Source organism: Eulemur rufifrons, chromosome 2 (genome assembly GCF_041146395.1).
Source record: "Eulemur rufifrons isolate Redbay chromosome 2, OSU_ERuf_1, whole genome shotgun sequence".
NCBI lineage: Eukaryota > Metazoa > Chordata > Mammalia > Primates > Lemuridae > Eulemur > Eulemur rufifrons.
Window position 1 is genome coordinate 28,392,396 of NC_090984.1, and position 13,885 is coordinate 28,406,280.

At 35.8% G+C, this 13,885-nt stretch overlaps 1 protein-coding gene across 1 annotated transcript; it reads right to left on the minus strand.

Annotated features, from left to right (window-relative positions):
• Nucleotides 1-7,647: 7,647 nt before the first annotated feature.
• C2H15orf61 (chromosome 2 C15orf61 homolog) lies at nt 7,648-12,483 on the minus strand. Its single transcript, XM_069458475.1, has 2 exons — nt 12,117-12,483; nt 7,648-7,836 (listed from the first exon to the last, which is right to left on the minus strand). Exons 1-2 carry the CDS (start codon nt 12,460-12,462, stop codon nt 7,709-7,711), a joined length of 474 nt encoding a protein of 157 aa, XP_069314576.1. The 5' UTR covers nt 12,463-12,483; the 3' UTR covers nt 7,648-7,708.
• Between the last annotated feature and the right edge of the window lie 1,402 nt (nt 12,484-13,885).

The following is a 13,885-nucleotide window of genomic DNA, read 5'->3' on the forward strand; positions in this document are numbered from 1 at the left end:
GACACTATTTAGATTTTTATTCAAACTCTTGGTTCCTTCATTTTGTAAATTTAGAGATTTGAAAGCATGAGAAAGTAAAATTTTGGTCTTCATCCCATAGTAAGGGTCTTAATACAATGTATAAAAAAGGTTACAAGATCATCTCCTGCTCTCATGAATTATTTTCATCCAATTCTTTTAATATCTACATTTTTAAAAATAAAAATATCCATTTCATTAAATGGAGTTTTACATTTATATCTATTGGCTAGAGTATTAATTTTTATTTTGTATATTTCTATTCTTGCTTTAGGGTTTGAGTAGACAACTTTTTAGGTCTGATTTTAAATTATGTACTAATATGAAAATAGAATAAAATGAATCACTTTGTGGCTAATAAATTCAATGTTCTGTTTACAGACAGAGTGTTATAAAATTACTGATATATTCTAGCAGAAGCAGTAAAGGTTATGTCAAATAACTACTAAAAAAAAATCATACTACGTAGTGTTAATGATGTTACCTTAACATACCAGCTTCAGGGGCTGCATAATTGTTTCTGCCAGCCCATAAATTTTTGAGTAACAACAAAATTATTGTGATTTTTCTTACTAAATAATTCATACATTACAAAGCATGTATGTAACAAGGTCCATGAATCACTAAAGCATATAATGATCGTATATCTAATGACATATCTGTTTTCATAAGATGAATTCAAACAGATTTATGTATTTAGGTTAACTAAAAAATACTGAGTTTATAAGGTTCATAATTCTATCAACAACAACAAAAACTTCAAATCTTCTTTAAGAAGTACTGTTTACATGATTTGCTTTTAAAAACCAAAAGCTTTTGTTTATCAAAATACTTGTGTTTAAGCTACTTCTTGTGAAGTTTTACAGCTTTTAAATTGATACTATAAATATAACTGAAGATAAATTAATAATATAATGGAATAGTACAATGTTCATAAGCTGTATTTAAAATGATATAAGTGCAACTAAAATAGCCATAAGCAATACTATATAAAACCTTGTACTAGTAGTAGCTGATATTCTTTATCTAGCAACTAGGATCTAAGAGAGGATATTTTCTTTTACTAACACTTTACATGCTTACTTTGGTCTTATCTTAAATAATTTCAAACCAAATACATCCTTTTTTATTCATTTTTTTATTTCAAAGTATTATGGGGATACAAATGTTTTTGGTTACAAGGATTGCTTTTGTAATGCTTGAGTCAGTGTTATAAGTGTGCCATCACCCAGATAATGTTCAATTATACCTGTTGGGTAAGTTTTCACCCATCCCCTCCTTCCCCTCCCCCCAATTGATTTCCATTGATTTATACTTTCCTCTATGCACATGTGTGTTCATCAATTACTTCCAATTTAGTGGTGAGTACATGTGGTGTTTGTTTTTCCATTCTTTAGATACTTCACTTAGGATAATGGTCTCCAGTTCCACCCATATTGCTGCAAAAGACATTAAGTCATCCTTCTTCATGGCTGAGTAGTATTCTGTGGTATGCATATACCACATTTTGTTAATCCACTCATGAATTGATGGGCATTTGAGTTGATTCCACATCTTTGCGATTGTGAATTGTGCTGCAATAAACATTCGCGTGCAGGTGTCTTTTTGATAAAATGACTTCTTTTCCTTTGGGTAAATACCCAGTAGTGGGATTGCTGGTCTACTTTTAGTTCTTTGAGGGATTTCCATACTGTTTTCCAGAGAGATTGTGCTAATTTGCAGTGCCACCAACAGTGCATAAGCATTTCTTTCTCTCTGCATCCACACCAGCATCTACTGTTTTTAGGGTTTTTAATAAAAGCCATTCTTTCTGGGGCAAGATGATATCTCATTGTGGGTTTAATTTGCATTTCCCTGATAATTAGTAACGCTGAGCATTTTTTCATATGTTTATTGGCCATTTGTCTATCTTCTTTTGAAAAGCTTCTGTTCATATCTTGTGCCCACTTTTTAATGGGGTTGAGTTTTTCTTGCTGATTTGCTTGAGTTCCTTGTAGATTCTGGTTATTAGCACTTTATTGAATGTATAGCTTGCAAATATTTTCTCCCATTCTGTAAGCTGTCTATTTGCCCTGTTGATTATTTCCTTGGCTGTGCAGAAGCTTTTTAATTCAATCAAGCCCCATTTATTTATTTTTGTTGTTGCTGTGATTGCCATTGGGATCTTCTTCATAAATTCTTTGCCTAGGCCAATATCTAAAAGAGTTTTTCCAACATTTTCTTCTAGAGTTTTTATGGTTTCATGCCTTACATTTAAGTCTTTTATCCATCTTGAATGAATTTTTGTGAGTGTGAGTAGAGATATGAAAATATATCTTTTTTTAATACTACTAAAAATGATCCCAAATGAGATTTCATCTACTTAGTTAAAACTAGGTTTCATAATTAAAATTTTTAAAATTCTGAGATTGCAACATATAAAATGATGTTAAATCAACATGTTTTAACTATTTTAATTGCTAACATTTTTCTAAACTCAGTTATTTTCTATAGGAATCATGCAGTTATATTTTATCATGGTAACTTTAAATTTTTTACTAATTTTTAAAAATTATTTTTCATTATAGTAAAATTCACATAATATTTACCATCTTAAAGTGTACCATTCAGTCGTAGTAAATATATGCATATTATTGTGCAACCATCAACACCATCCATCTACAGAATGCTTTTCATCATGCAAAACTGAAACTCTGTACCCACTGAACACTAATTGTACATTCCTCCCCTCCCCTTTAATAATTTTTAACAGCTTTATTGAGATATAATTCACATGCCATACAGTTCTTTCATTTGAAGTGTACAATTCAATGGTTTGAATATAGTCACAGAATTGTACAACCATCACCATAATCAATTTTAGAACAGTTTCATCATCCCCAGAAGAAACCCTATACTCACTAATGGTCACTCTTTATTTCTTCCCAGCCTCCCCAGGCCGAGGTAAATACTCATCTGCTTTCTGTCTCTATAGATTTGCCTATTCTGGCAGTTTCACATAAATAGAATTATGTAATATGTGGTCTTTTATGACTCTTCTTTCACTTAGCATAATGTTTTCAAGCTTCATCAATGCTATAGCATGTATCAGTACACATTCCATTGTGTGACTATGCCATATTTTATTTATCTGTTCATCAATTGATGGATATTTGAGTTTTTTCCACCTTTTTGCTAGTATGAATAATGCTGATATGAACATTCATGAACTGTACAAGTTTTTGTGTGGACATATGTTTTCCCTAGGGTATATACCTAGGAGCACAATTGCTAAGTTGTATAGTATTAATACCTCCATATTTAATATTCTGTGGAACTGCCAAACTTTTCCAAAGCAGCTGCACCATTTTACATTTCTGCTAGCAAGGTATAAAGCTTCCATTGTCTCCACATCCTCACCCACACTTGTTATTATCTGTCTTTTTGATTATATTCATCAAAATATAATGTGATGTGAAATGTTATCTCATTGTGGGTTTGTTTTGCATTTCCCTACTGATTAATGTTGAACATATTTTCATGTGCTCATTAGCCATTTGTATGTCTTCTTGGAGAAATGTCTGTTCAAATATATTTTTTAATTGAGTTGTTGAGTTTTAAAAGTTCTTTATATATTCTGGATGTAAGTCCCTCATCAGATATATGATTTGCAAATGCCTTCTCCCATTCTGTGGATTGTCTTTTCATTTTCTTGATAGTGTTTGTTGAAGCACAAATGTTTAATTTTGATCAAGTCCAATTTATCTGTTTTTTCTTTTGTCATTGCCTTTTACATTTATCTTTTCCTTAAATAAGAAAATTGTGTAGGTTCTATGTGAAATCATTTCTTTACTAGAAATCTAACCGAACTTTTTAGAAATACACTTACTAATAACAATCTAGATTTACTTTAGTTCAGTTGTGTTAGCACTCTCAATTAGCAGAAGAGAGTTCTGAGCAGTAACTGGATGGCCAAGCTTTTGTTAGTGGAAACCATTTTAGCCACATTTTCATTAAAGGAAAAAAAAATCAACATCTGATCTCCAATTTAAAAAAATACTCTGTGGACTGTGGACACTACTAATAACACTTCTCATTGTTGGGAAAGCCCTTGTGAAACATTCGTCAAGCACATAAAATGATATGAAAGTGAAATATAGTAATTAAGATTTGTGTTCTATTGATTGCATAGCTTAAGTAATTTTTCATTACTAAAATAAGATTTAATAAGTTTAAGTAGTTAAAGATTCTGACTTGGCACTAGTCATTAGCATGTAATTGAACTAGTAAAAAAGATCAGTTAAAGCTGTGTTGATTACCACCTTATCTTCGAAAGGCAATTAAAGACCTCAATCATTGCAACAAGATTTGATTGTGCAGCCTTTATTGGACATTGATCTCTCAGCAAAGTGCAGTTACATTTTCCATTAATTTACAGTAACACAGTTTAACTCCGATACCCTAGACTGTTGACCCAGGTGAGATGTAATGCTAAGTACTTGTTTAGGTTAAGATGCCCCCAAAAGTCATTATTGTCTGAATAGTAAGTGCTGAATAAAAGTAGATACTTGATCCACTAGCTTTAGGATAAGGTTTCTGTTATCTGCATTAGCTTTTAAGTGAAGTGAAACCAAGATCCTTGCCTTTTATGTCATCCCACTCATTTAAGTATCATTCATTCTTTAAGAGTTAAAAGATATTTCACAAAGAATTACAGATGTTTTCTGCTTATAGTTTTGGATGAATATAAGTATCAATGATATGAAATAAAATGTACTTTTTAAAAGAAATACATATGGCCTTTAATAATTAAAAATGTTTCACTTTTTACTGAAGTCAACATTAGCAAAATAGTAATGACTAAATATGTATGATGAAAGAAGCAACTATTTGTACCATTTGGTATATTAGGACATCAGCACTGAGAAAATAGGTATTTTTATATCAGCAGCCTCTTTCATGCTCCCAGCCTGGTTACTGCATCTGTATGGTGGCTCACAACTTATACGGTAACTAAGAATTTTGCTAGAAATTTCTTCCAATACTTGATAATTGATTTGTATGGAATAAGAAGAGAAGAGATGCAAAGTTTTATACTAAAAACATCTTCATTAACAGTTTTTCCTGGGTTATTTTAAAGACAAAATCCCATTAAAGAAGTATAGGCAGAAAAGGTGAATTCATGGTTTCATCAATCAAGAAAACTCCTGATGTCTAGAAGGGGAGGGTCCGCTCAGACCCCTCCACGCCACTTTGGGACTAATTGGCATGTGCATAGATATACTCACACAAAATGCCTTCGATGTGTCTCTCTCTCCCACCTTATTTTTGAAATCTTTTTATTAATGAAGTCCTTTAGATATGAATATATGTAACAGAAGAATGTGGATCACAAAAACACGGTTCTTTCTGAAAGAAAAGTAAAACTGATGTGCTTACAAGCATATCCATGTTACATTTTAGGGTAGAAAGGTCTCCTGTTTCATTCTTCTCAAATTACAGGTGGAAAAACTCAGACACAAAGGAGTAGAATTGTTAGCCCGAGGTCAAAATGTAAGATAGCACTTATACTAAAAATAGACTGAGTCTCATGACTTCCAGCATTTATACTTTATCCCTTTTAGGCCACAATGCTTCAGTGTAATATGCAACTTTAAAGAAAAAACTTAAACTATTGCTGTTCAACGAGAAGTGTTTTTCAGACTAAAACGTTTTCTACAAGACTTAAATCCAATGAATATTTTAATTTTTGAACCATGCCCTTAGCCATCATTGAGTTCATCCTTCACCATGATCAACTCTGTAGGATCAAGAGGTCTATTGATTTTCATGTAATACAAGAAAATATTACATTTGCTTAATTGTCACACAGTGAGCACATCAGACAAGAAATCAAGGCTCTATTTAATGCTGCAAGCAGCAGAGAATTACAAAGATCAATAGGGTAGTTTGTCAAAGATGTTCTCCAAGGAGACTTACCTATCACTATATGGACAGAAAGTCACACTGATGGTAGCTATTGAAAAATAGGTAAGCAGAGTCAGCAGTACAAATTATCAGAAATCAAACAGGCCAGTGTGAAAAGAGGTGCAACTCTACTAAAAAGCTGTATTTATAGTCTGGTAATTAAAAACCATTTTATCAGCCTTGTGTTGGGACCAAACCTTTACAGCAAGTATTGACAAGACCAGCAGCAATGAATGAGCAGTATTTGACTTAAAACTTATGAGCTATAGTTATTTAACTTAGCCCATTACAGAGGAAATCAGTTCTAGCCTTCCTTGCAAAATGCTAATAGTCAGTTTTATTATTAATGAAGCTTAATGTAACACTATCTCCTTTGTGCAAGCCATTCATTTAACTAGTGTCAAGTATATTCTTCTGGACTAAATATATTGGCATAAGTACTTCTTTGATTAAAGTGTTATTTAGAATTGCTTTTAGACAAGTGAACACTACATATATTTGCAGAACAGTTCACTCTCTGTGGCTCATTTAAAATGACTACCTTTAACGAAGCCAGTTTGTATTACTTCATTATTCTGGTGCTTTCACCTCAATCACTTCCACTCACTTTCTCTACTGCCTTGATAGGAGTAAGCATCTCAATGTTGCTTAAATTTTACAAAACGTTTTGCTACAAAAATGTGTAAATGTTGCAGAGTATCAGCGACACATTAACATAAAATGATATATAATGTATGTTCGTAATTATGGGAGAGATCATAAATCTTAAACATCCATTGGTTTAGAAATTAAATAGTTCTACTTAGTTCTCCCTAAATTACTCCAAATTTCTGAAATTTACCATGTGTCGGTATTTTGTGACTACCCCAAGGATAAATTTTTTTAATGACTTTGTTTCAAAAATGCAATTAACTTAATAAAATTCTAATACAAAAGTGCCATCATCAGGTCTTTAAAATTTCAGTCCACTCCCTATTGTCTACGTATATGTACCATTTCAGTTCATTGCTTTTATAAATAGTTACCAAATTAATTTTTCTGGGTCTTTCTAGAACATAGTTATTCTTAGTTTTACCGGCATGCTACTTTAACTTTTAATGTCTTAATTTCATTCACCTTGCTGTACTTACATTAATCAGAGTTATTATTACATTTTTAAAAAAGCACTATGGTTGTGGATTCTTTAAGCAACAAGAAGTTCTAACATTATACTCATTACACTCCAACTCTTCCTTCAGGTAAATGGCACAAGGGCTTTAAAACATTTCTATTTAAAATCCTGGCAGCTGAGTGGTTCAGACTTCAGATTGCCAATGATGTACTGTTATCTCCACCATATACCCTAATATCCTCTACTTCTTTTTCCAATGTCATATAAAATATTTCCCCCCTCCTTTGTGTGGGCATCTATGTTTTCTCTTTAGAGTCAATTTAAATTGTTAATATCCAACTGTAGAATCTATTACATTATAATCATTTTTTACCTGTAGTTTAACCTAGTTCTAGGAAAAAAAATGGTTTGAAGCTTCACGTGTTTGTAGTTCCCATTAGCTAAACAGAGTATACAATATATAAAAATGTATGTAAAGCTTCACCTCTTGAGGGCAATGATTCATCTTAAAGAACCAGACAACACAGAAAGAAAAAGATGTTTGCAAAAGTTTTATTTTAAAAGATGAAAAATAAATATTGCATATACACACAGAGGAAATCCAATGATATTTATGTTCTCCAATGCATACTTTCAATACATGGCACCTTCATCTTCTTTATTTAGAAAATAAACTGTTATTGGTCCACAACTGGTATGCACAGTCTCTGTGACTCTGGCAAATAACCAGGAGCCAAGTCCATATAATAAAGTTGGAATACCTAGAAAACAAATGAACGTTATTTATAACATCAATACTTATTAATCAGGCACCCATGTATTTGTCATGCTACTAATCACATAACACTCTTCAGCCATGTTAACAAATTATAAAGTTCTGAAAATATAAAAATATTACTCGACACTGACTCTATGATTACCATCTAAGAACTCAATTTCATCTTGTAGAACACGATGGCAATTATGCATTATGCGAGCCTAGAGATTTTTAAAACTATAGATAAGGCTGGTATAAATTTTATTTCAAAGCACTTCACTAATTCATTACCTTCAAATACTCATGAAGTAATTCTATATTCTTTTCACAAATAAGCAAATGGAGAAGAATATTAATTAATTTAATTGTAGATACTCCTGATTATTATCCTTGAGCTAAAATTATGAGGTCAACATTACTGTTCTTTAAGTTAGATAGTAACACTGATGGCTAAAGTAATTTTTGTACACCTTAAAAGAAACTGGGTCAAATGGTTGTCTTCAAAACCTAAGGCAACGCCTAAGTCTAAGGAAGATTTCAGTATAATAGGCATGAGAAAGAAACACTATCATCAGTATTTTTATGATTGATTTGAAAACAACCTTGTTTCAACCAATTTGAAAGAGGTATATAGTAGACTCCAACCCATGTTTCTTCTTTGAAATATTTCCATTGGTAAGATTTTGCTGATTATTTGAAATTAGTTGCCATTTGTGATATATGAAACCAAACACACACTACTCAGAGATGGATTAAGCATTCTTCTGAATATGCTACTGTATTGTATACAAAACAAACTTTTATAATTCCTTTCTTTTAATGCACTTATTTAAAACCAATGACTATTAACATATTAAAAACATATGTATAAAACCATAGGCAAATCAATAACAAGTACTGTATGCTCTGCACAAGTATTAATTTTATTGCTCCCATGTGCGAAATGGGCAGAAAGTGACAATTTAAAAGGATAGCTGTATGTTTGGAAAATCACTTTCTTTCTCGTTAATAAGGAAATCAACACATGCTCAGGACTAATCATATTGCTAATCTTTTTTTCTTATTTTTCTGCAAGGATATATTTGCTGTGTTATGCTCTTTTTGAGTGTGTGTGTTGGACTACCCAGTGCTTATTCCCTGAACCTGCATTCCAGCCACTGTGATTAATCAGGAGAAGCATCACTAACTGGCAATGAGAAGGAGAAGGTAAAAAAATGCCCATTCAGGCTGATACTCCTCTATTTTTAGGAATATGCTAGGTCAAAGTCTGTCACTCTCACAGGGTTCCCTAGAATTCCTATGAAACCTTTTATATTGCCTTCTGTTCCCTAGTAATGCCCAAAAGAATCTCTAGTGCCTCAAAGGAATGTCTCAAAAAATACAAAAAACTAGAATAATAAAGCTATTTATAAATCATTTAACCAAAAAGAAAAAAAGGCCAGTGGCACAGGGGTGGGAGGCAGACTAGAGAAAAACATGAACAAGACAGGCAGAAATAAGAAAGGAGTAGAGAGAGTAGCTGAAATAAAAAATAAAATACAGTATCGTAACTCCAAAAGCTGAAAATCAATAGAATGAGAAAGAAAAAAGTAGGCTCTAGAGGCAATTATTAATTTTCTAAACATACTGGGAGTAAAATATATAAAATATGACTTTTAACCCAATGCTAAGTATATAAATTTAAGGAATGGCTGGTCACACTGAGATTTTTGCTTTATAGTATTTATCACAGTTTTCAGTTAAAATATTGATACTTTAAAAAATTCACACTTTTGAAAAATCACACAAATGGTCGATATTTTTTCAGCTAAAATGCGGGGTTGATCAAAGATTACTAGTTTAATAATAACTACATTACCTCTTCTTAAGAAACAACTAGGAACCATTATCAGTAATGCTGTTTGACAGGGGATGGAGTTGTGATATAGGAGGCATAAATTCTGTATTTTTTTTTTTTCTGCCATCTGTTTATTCAGTGAGACTAGCACACTAAATGGGAAGATTTATAACTTACACATAAAAAGAATCTTCTTTGCAGCACATATGCTTTAAAGTCTATAAGATTCCATGAAAAATTAATTTTTTTCTAGACTATCTGAAACATATCAGAACATCAAAATAAACTTGAAAATCAGTTCTTTGCATAATAATTCATTTTGAGTCAACTGAACAGTAGGTAAACCACTGTCAAATTAAGCACTTAAAAAAAAATTAGAACTTGCTAGTAAATCTCCGATTACCCATTCATTCCAATGGTAAGTTGCTTTTCCTAAATCTCAATCTATTTCCCAGCAGGATACACAGACTGATAAACCATCAGTAAAATGTCAGCTTCTATTGAAGGGAAGGCAGAGGAGAAAGGGCACAAATGGGTACACAGAAATCTTCATTATTTAGAAAGTGGAAAAATGAATTACTCTGATAATTACTAATTTGGAAGGGAAGAAGGGGAATAAAATCCTAAGTATTCTTATTAATAGAATATGCACTTGATGATCCAGAGGGGTAATTGTACATCACAAAATAAGAAAGGATCCTACTATCTAATTTGCATTCCCTACCTTCAGACAAAAATAAAAAATAAACATTACCAAATTGGTGACTATACTACACTTTAAAAAGCCTAGAAAAAAATTCCCCTTATCAGTATAAGCCAATTTGTATTAAAGCATGCATGAGCAAAACCTTTTCCTTTTTGCTTAACTTAAAACTCTTATTCTCATTTGAGCAGGACTTTTAGAATTTCCAAAAGATCATACAGACCATTAAATCACTCGCCCATATAAAAGAAGTACAACTGTTTCTTTCCTCAAAAGATTTAACTTTTCTATGTGGGGAATGTGCTGGGTATCCTACTTTTTGGGGATGTCTTAATATCTACATCTAAAAGAGAAGCCCCTAATTATTAAGGTGATCTTAAACAAAATGTTATTTGAAATTGTGACAACTTTTTTAAAAAAAGGCATTTGGCTCATGGTTTATCTATAACCCTCCTATTATACTTTTCCTAACCAATTACTCTTTATATTTGGGAAGAATGATTTCTTGATTCTGAAAACGCTGAAATAAACTTATTCTTATTCAATCTAGTCATCACTCCAGTCTTTCCAAACAATTTTGAGTTGAATTTTCTAAGTCTCCTCATCCTTCGACTTCTTATCAACCTCCAAATTAGTGGTCATGCTCTAGATAGTCTATCAGTCAAATAAGACGACAAAGTTTTAAAGGATAACCCTCTTCTCCTTATTGGATTGAGCCCAGGACAGCACTAGTGGAGGAATGGCTCAAAAATCCCGTGACTGACATATGTGAGTTTTTTTAAGTAAAAATACATATACCATATTTAAATTTAATCAGCTAACAAATTATGTAATACTAGTGGTATAGCTGCACAGAGTTTAGCTTTAATTCTGGCTTTAAAAAACTGGTTGGGTAACATGGTTCAGCTCCATGTTTAGATTTTGAATTACTGAAATCTTGATTAATTAATTTTATGTCAGCTATTAATAGGTTCAAAACATCTTGAGGCCTTATATTTTTCCCTGACCTATAAAAGATAAACCCATGTCAATGTTCATGCCTCTTCTGTCATTGAAACAAAAGAAAACAAACATCTGGTGAGGGTAGATACTTTCAGAATTAGAATATATCCATGAAAACAAACATTAAAGATGTAGTTTTTAAAATATCTTTTAGGCCTAGCACCTGAAGAGGCTAATATGTTTGGTGGAAACCTTTAGTGCTTTTAGTAAAACGAACTTGCTGGGATTTCATGTAAAGAAAACAAAGAAACTTAAAAAGTAGTTCTAGTTTTTGTAACATAAACGCACCCACAAAGTGACGTTCACGGGAATGAATTCCGCTATGCCACAGACATTTAACTTCAGAGCCACTTTCCGGCGGGGACTATTTTTTTCCACCCTCCTCAGTGCCCAGTGCAGGGTCCTCCCTGACTCACCGCGGGGGGACCTGAGGACGGACTGACTGCCCTTCCCCAGGGGAGACGCGAGATGGTCCCTCACTCAGTACAGGCCCGTCAGTGAGCCCACTTTCGGGGAACGAGTTCAGAAGCCAACAGCCCAGCGTGGTAAGGACCTCCCGGGCCGGGAATACAAAAGGCCGGCGCCCAGGCCGGCCTTAGACGGTCGCTCCGGGGGGTGGAGCCGGGGCGATGTCGCGGACCCCCGGGCACGGCCCGACCCCGCCGGCTCTGGGCCTCTGGCCGCCAACGTGTGCCGAGGTGCTTTGCGGACGGCGGGGCCGTCCCCGGCGGCCGCCACTCACCGAGGTTGACGACCTTGAGCGCCGTGAAGAAGCGGTTCTGCTGGGCCAGGTCCTGCCAGGGCGCCCTGGAGCAGTGGTACTTGATGAAGGGGAAGCAGCCGGTGCGCAGGACGTGGTAGTTGGCGCCCTGCACCGGCCAGTTGAAGTGCGAGAGGCCGAACTGGTCGTTGCGGACGGCGCTGTAGGGCACGCAGAAGGAGGTCCAGTGCGGCAGGCGCCGCTGCAGCAGGTGTCTCGTCAGCACCTCCGAGGCGCGGGGCTTCGGGCGGGAGGCGGCGCCCGAGGCCCAGGGCCCGCACAGCAGCAGCCGGAGCGCGGCCTCGTGGGCCCGCCGAAGGGGCTCCATGGCCCTTCGCGCCGAGGACGCAGGCCCGTGCTCGCGGCCGCCGCGGGGGCGCGCCGCAGGGGCGGGGCAGTCGGGCGGGCGCGCGCCCGCGGCTCCGGGCGAGCGGCGGGAACGCCCAGCGGGCGCTGCGCGGGTGCGCGAGAGCCCCCGGGGCGCGGCGGCGCGTGCGCACGGTGGTCGCGCGGTCTCCCGCGGAGGCGGGGGGCCGTGGAAGGGCCGCAGGAGTGACGCGCGGTGGGCGTGAGGGACACCTGCGCAAAGGAGCTGGTTAAATTGTCACATATGACCTCATGTCGTTATTAGTAACCCCAGGGTGGGGAGGTTTTATCAGTTTGGGTATGAGCAAAATTAAGGTGTAAAACAATGAAATAACCGCCCTAGCGTGTGGCAGAACTCAAACCCAGGCCCTGGGCCCTATTGAAATCCCTAGTTGGCATTGTAGAAACACTTGAGAAAGTGTCCTCAGGGAAGTGAGTTAAAAGCCAAGACCCCAGATTTGCATTGCCTGGTAAGGTCAGGGAGCACTGTGTGTATAGGTCCTCGCTGTCTTGTTCACTGTTTAAAATAGGCCCCAGATATTTCAAAAATGAAAAGTTTATGTAAGGCCAGGCATGGTGGTGTGCACCTGTAGTCCCAGCTACTCGGGAGGCTGAGGCAGAAGAATCGCTTGAGCTCAGGAGTTCGGGGCAGCAATGAGCTATGATTGTGCCACTGTACTCTAGCCTGGATGACAGAGCGAGCGACCTTGTCTCAAAAAAATATAAAAATTTTATTTTCAAAAAATCCCACGTCTCTGGGTGCAATGCCCAGATGCACAGAGCCACCTTCCTCCTAAGAACGCCAGACCAGGAGCCTTTTAGTTATCAACCTTTATAATACTCAGTTACCCATTATCAATCCATTACTGTAGGAAAACCTCTTCTCAAACTTTGCAGCCTCTTGGGGTAATAACTTACGTATACAACGGTTTTCTAAAGAAGCATTTCCTTTTATTTGTTATAAACTCATCTTGTTTGGAGAGACCATACATAAATAAGATGATGTGTCTGAAAGCACCTTATGTAAATGAGGTACAGCAGTTATGTGTAATCATCATATAACAATTACTATTATTGTTGAAAACTCAAGGGAGATGTAGGATAGTGTGGCTAGTTTTTATATTCTCCAGTTTTTATCCATTCATTCAACAAACATTGATTGAGCACCCCCCAACATGGGCCAAATCTTGAGGGGCCTTGTAGTCATGCAAATAATTTGAACTTTATAGAATTTATAGAATTTCCAATCAGGTAAAAGTTTTTAAAGGATTTTAGGTGAAGGCATGATGTGGTTAGATTTGCATGGAGATGGCTGAAGGCATGGTTGAAAGGGAGACTAAGACAGGAGGCAGAGAGGTGAGGCAGTATATGATTTTCAAATTAAA

Coding starts and splice junctions, on each gene's coding strand:
- C2H15orf61 (XM_069458475.1), bottom strand. CDS start 12,462: ATGGAGCCCCTTCGGCGGGCCCACGAGGCCGCGCTCCGGCTGCTGCTG. Junction 7,837..12,116: donor GCTCAAGGTCGTCAACCTCG/GTGAGTGGCGGC, acceptor TTTGTTTTCTAG/GTATTCCAACTTTATTATAT.